This window comes from Rutilus rutilus (assembly GCF_951802725.1).
Source record: "Rutilus rutilus genome assembly, chromosome: 11".
Lineage (NCBI taxonomy): Eukaryota > Metazoa > Chordata > Actinopteri > Cypriniformes > Leuciscidae > Rutilus > Rutilus rutilus.
In genome coordinates this window covers 14,154,355-14,160,053 of record NC_140216.1, presented here as the reverse complement: position 1 = coordinate 14,160,053, position 5,699 = coordinate 14,154,355, and the positions used below count along the sequence as shown (strand labels likewise).

Genomic DNA, 5,699 nt, shown 5'->3' with positions numbered 1-5,699 from the left:
CCAGATCTGGGCCACTATAGGGCCGTCATTATTTGTGGTATGTGGGCCGAGGGAAAGGGGGTTTTGTGGAACAGAGCTGGGCCAGATAAAATTTCAGGGCCAGTTGTGGGTTATTAAATGGATAAGGGTCTGGTTAAAAGCTGGTGTTGATATAATTTATTAATGGCTGAGAATTGGTGCCTCTATTAAAACCAGTTCTGGCCCAGCTCATGCCCTGTTATGGTTATTAAATGGCTGAGACTTGGGCTAGTGTTGGCCCATGTGTGGTACATGTCTTCAGTCCGGATCTGAACCACTACAGAGCCGTCATTCTTTGCGGTATGTGGGCCGAGGGAAATGGGGTTCTGTGAAACGGAGCTGGGCCAGATAAAATTTGCTATGTGGGATACCATGAAGCTGGCTTAGAAGGATAGCTAGGTATGTTTCAGTTTAGTTTGTGACAACCCTGGTTTTAGGCACTATGAAAGTGTATCGAATTTTAGTAACTTAGTAACTTAGTCTTATTTAAGTAACTTAAGTAACTTAGTGCTCCATGGGGATTGCTAACCTGCTAAACAGCAGGTTATGTTGTAAGAGATCTAAACCGAAATTCAACCAATCAGCTGTGAGCAAAGTGACACATGTCTGACGCAATAAAGTCACTCCCAGTTTCTCTTGCTCCAAATTAAAGGTCACTACATAGTAAAGATTTTTAAGGACAAAATTGTCTGAATTTTAGCAATGCTCATTTATTATAATTATTATATAAAATGTATTCATGATTTATATTATTATTATACCTATAATCCATTACACCAGAGCAACTTTAGCTCAATAATTATTATTAAGCATTTAGTTTAAATGAATATAAATATATACTGATAATATTTTATTTAAATAAGATTTGGAATTGACAAATAAAGCTTTAAAAATGACTACATGTAAGCTGTTCACTTTAATACATATGTAGGCTACATTATCAAAGGTCCCACTTTATATTAGGTGTCTATAACTACTATGTACTAACATCCATTAATAACGTTAATAACGCCACACTTACATGTATGTGCTTCATGAACTCAGGATCAAAGCCTGAGTTCACAGGATGATCAGGGTCATGGTACCAACAAAGCCTGAATGGATTGATTTTGATTCGTCAACTCAAAACTTATCCTGTAACCCTGAGTTTGTTACCATCATGGTACAGGCCCCTGATAGCTCTTTAAATTGACACAAAGCATGTGACTGAACTTGCTTAAAGGACTTTTTTTTTTATGCAAAAGGTGTCTCATTAAGTTTATATGATTTTTACATTCAAATTAATCATTCTATTCAAATAACCACAAACATAAATAGTATGCCTCCAGGAAGAAGTTTTTAAATACAGATATTTTGCAGTACAGCTGTCAGTTTTAGCAGTTTTGGGAAGTTTTTCTACCCAAAAAGTAAATAAATCACACAAATCAGATTTTTTGAAAGCTTTAATAAAACAAAATACAAAGACAAGTATAAAATTCAAACTTAAGCATTTTAAGCATTTGATTATCAGGAAGCGTTGCAAGATTATGGCTTTAATGCATAAGGCCTGATTTGATATCCTACTAAAATCCTACAGCTTTATCTGTTGTCCATAAGCGCTCTTGAATTTATTTGAGAAATTGTGAGCTGATTCAAGCCTGGGCATGTCTTTAACCAGAACACCATTTCTTGAGCTAAAAATGTTAGCCTGAGGGGAAGCCATTGGAGAAGGTTTGTGTTCATTACACTGTGGGCCATTTAGACTGGGAGCACATTTCACTTCATAGGTAAAAAAGAAGGTGCCATATGTAAAAACACAAGCGTCCTTCACAACTCCACTTCTAAGTTCAAAAGAGCATGTACCAAGGGGGTCGCTGTTCCAGTTGCTGTCTGCATCAAACACTTCAAAAGTTAGTTCATTGGCCATGCTAATCTTAATAGGAACAAACTCAAATGTTTCTGGCCAATGTGGATTGTCATCATTATCAATAGTCTCAGTGCGCTTGATTTGTGTGCCATATTTAACTGATACAGTGCCGTCTGTTTGAGTTCTTACATCTCCATACAGACCTTTGGCTCTAAGGTTGTAGACTTTCAGGGTGGCTAGTCCTTTTTCAGCTGGACAGCAGTTAGACTTTATAATTTGACTACTTTCACAAACACAAACACATCGGTCTCTTGCACTGCACTTCCTGCCAATCTTGCAAGACTCTGAGCAAACCTTCATGAGGGCATTTTCTATTATGTATTCTTCAACAGCTCTCTTCAGTCCTTTCCTGGCAGGGTGTTTTTCACTCAGTAAGAAATGGAGGGGTTTCAGAGAGTAGTGCACAATGTCAGGGAGGCTCTTCAAAGACTCAAGCCAGGTCTTAAGGGAATTTGGGTGTGATGAACCATCAAAAAGCAGATCTTCTCCATTTATGTTTCCTCCGATAATCTCTGTCTGACGCTCACTGAACATGGTACTGAACTTTTGATTTGTGCCCATCTTCTTTTTCAGTTCTTTACAAAAATGGCTCTCTACCGTTACAGTTACTCCACTGTATGAACCAGAGGCTTCTACATCCAAACAGTCTTTCACTGCAGTGTCTGTAAGCCCATTCACTGTTGCCTGACATGTTTTGATGGCTGTTATTGCTTTCATTTTCCCCCCTAACATGACACCTGTGGTAAAGTGAGTGCCATATGTGGTGATCAGGTTGCGGTAGGCATCTCGATTGTAGGATGCAGGGAGTGATTTAATTGCTTCAAGAAACTCTGCATGAAGAGGAGGCTTTTCAGTTAGACCATATCTGTAAAAAAATAGTTAATACATTTGAATTAAGTGGAATCAAAGAGGGAGCAAATTACAATTAAAGATTTATTTTCTTTATTTTTTTAAAGTCATTCTATGAGGAAAAGCAACCCAACTCTCTCACCTGTAAAAGCTGCATGCAACTTCATGTTTGGTGAAACTGTATTTGTCTTCTTTTGATTTTGTCATTGCAAATTTCGCTTCCCTGGAATGAGTGCTTCCGACTGCAGCTCCAGCAGCCTTCACATCTAAACCAACTTTCCAGCCGACTGAGAGCGCTGATGATGAATCATTGACCAGTGCTTCACTTGATTCAAAGATCTGACTGGAGACTTTCATTGAACACTTTGGCAGGGTCCTCCAGAACACAACTGCTGCTGGTAGCTTCTGTTTTATTCCATTCATGTAATTGTTTTTGCTCATTTTACAAGTGCCGTTTCCTAAATCCCATTTCTCCGTGTCGATCACGTAAGATCCTTTTCGCTCCATGGTCACAACATCAAATCCCTCGCCAGCAAGATTGTACCCTGGAACAAAGGGAGCACCCTCACACTCTTCTGATGCACCTATGTCATCCTCTCCAGAAGTGGTCATGAAAAGCAAAGCCCAGAAAACAACAAGGTTAATCTGGAACTGCCCCATCATCTGTAGTGAGATAAGTCAAATCATTATTGTGATTATTGTGAAAATTAACATCACTTAACAAGAACGATAGTCTAGAATTGTAACAATAATACCTTCATAAAATTTGCAATATTGTTAAAACAAATACAAAATGAACAAAAGGATGTTAAGCAGTAATTGTCTCTTTAAAATAATAATATGATTAATTTAATGATTTTTTTCAGTTACCTACCATTAAATGTAGAGCTGAGATAATCAAATATAAGTTATAGGTTGTCTCTCTAACCTGTCGATGGTTGATTGGTTGTGGGTGTCAAAGCTGTGTAGTGCAAAGTATCATATACTACGACGTGGCTGTGACAAATCTTCTAATATTAGTTTAACACATTGCCTGGGCTGAACAATGCTATAAATATGTTCTGTGAACAAAGAAGAACATTTTAAGTACAAGTAATGAGATGTGACAAAAACCTCTGCAAATGGATGGCAGTGTTACAAAGAAGATGAACAGTTATGCTTAAGAGTTGCATTTTAAAAGATTATCTGTGCATCTATTATTCCTTTACATTATACTTTTAATTATTAATTTAATGCTAAAAAAAGAAAGAAGGTATGACACTGGCTTAGATTGTTTCTTCTGTAAAACTGAAATACGGTTTGGTACTGTAAAAAAACCTTGAAAAGTCTAACAGTGTAGGTTCGCATTTAGAATTAGAGCTGTATAGTTCACAATAAAAGGAACTTTTATTTTCTATTAAGTAGTCTTAAAGCCAATAAATGGCTAGGTCTGCTACCATGAAAATAATAGTTTTGTCTGGATCTTTGTATAAGAAATTCAGCACTGTATCTAAATTAAGTTCTTTCCTAAAAGTTTTAGCTGTAGTATTATCAGACCAGCACTATGCCAGTTCTAACCTTGGACCAACGAGGAATTTGTGCTGGTTTTCTGCAGGGCGCTGTGGTTTAACTTGACCCAAAGATCTTGCTTCAGCCAGGATTTTGCAAAAATAGCCTCATTAAGTGATATTTATTTAAATGATTTTATTTTCAAACTAAGTTTTAGACAGAATATCAAGAATATTAAGCATAAAAGTTATGCAACGATTCAGTCTTCCACAAATAGTCAAATAGTATCGTAACAATAACTTAGTAAAATCAACAATAGCAAAAATATTGTTTTTTTTAAACATTAAACATTTTAAAGTACAAGTATGTAAAATACTAATTGTTTCTTTAAAAACATAATATTATTTTACTTGATGATTTTTCTGTTTCTTACCATTGATTTTACAACTGAGATGATCAAAAATGAGTCATGAAATTTGTTGCCTTGTATGTATATGATGATTGTGTTTGTGAGTGTCGAAGGTTTGTGGTACAAATGATATGCCCTGTCACGGAACAGAAGATAGCATACACAGGTAAAATCTGAACGGAGTTTATTGAAGGACACAGGTTATTAGCAGGTCTCTTGACTTCAGATAGAACTGGTGATATGGAACTGGGAATGAAAGTCTTATCTGTTGCATGTTATGGATAGAAGTGGCTGGAGGACTGGAGACTGGTAGACGCAGACGCAGACGCAGACGCAGACGCAGACGCAGGCTTGGGAACGTGTGTAAGAGTCTGGTGCTGAGGGCGTGAAGGATGGTGTGGCGGATTCTGTGTCACCCTGATGTAACACATTTTTTGGGCCTAAGCTATAAAATGCTATGTATTCACGCATTTACGAGAGCACCACGACGCATGCGTTTGGTGATGACGCAGGAGCTGGCGTTCTGACATTTGACCCGGAAATGCAGGGATGTGTTTACAAGCATACAGTAGGAAGACTCACACTCAATATAAAACAGTTCATAACTATGTCTGCAGATTTCGACACAGAGGATTAATTGCATGAATTGCACAGCGTGAGCGTGCGTCTTCCTCTGCTTGTAAACACAGCCCTGCGTTTCGGGGTCATATGTCAGAATGCCGGCTCCTGCGTCATCACCACACGCATGCATGTGTCCTGGTGCTCTCATGAACACGTGTCGGAGACTGATACGGAAGAGAAGAAATTGTTGAATAAAGACGTTATTTTGGGGGGGGGGGGCAAAAAGTATTCTCGCCGCTTCATAAAATTAAGGTTGAACCACTGTAGTCACATGGACTATTTTAATGATGTCTTTCCTACCTTTCTGGGCCTTTAAAGTGTTAATTTTGTTAAAATTTGACTAAATGAGCATTCAAATTTATCTTATTTGATTATTATCTTATTTCTTTATCTTATTATATGTTGCAG

At 37.5% G+C, this 5,699-nt stretch overlaps 1 protein-coding gene across 2 annotated transcripts; it reads right to left on the bottom strand.

Moving 5' to 3' along the window:
* Positions 1-1,443: 1,443 nt before the first annotated feature.
* On the bottom strand, positions 1,444-3,721 carry LOC311300060 (perforin-1-like). 2 transcript variants are annotated; one of them, XM_084424144.1, is made up of 3 exons: positions 3,648-3,721; positions 2,916-3,436; positions 1,444-2,789 (listed from the first exon to the last, which is right to left on the bottom strand). In XM_084424144.1, the coding sequence occupies exons 1-3, from the start codon at positions 3,648-3,650 to the stop codon at positions 1,589-1,591; spliced, it is 1,725 nt and encodes a 574-aa protein (XP_084280270.1). In that variant the 5' UTR covers positions 3,651-3,721; the 3' UTR covers positions 1,444-1,588. The 2 variants fall into 2 exon arrangements, with proteins under 2 accessions (XP_084280270.1, XP_084280271.1); XM_084424145.1 differs by having other exon boundaries at positions 3,702-3,721.
* Positions 3,722-5,699: the final 1,978 nt, after the last annotated feature.

Coding starts and splice junctions, on each gene's coding strand:
- LOC311300060 (XM_084424144.1), bottom strand. Junction 2,790..2,915: donor GTTGCATGCAGCTTTTACAG/GTGAGAGAGTTG, acceptor ATTTTTTTACAG/ATATGGTCTAACTGAAAAGC.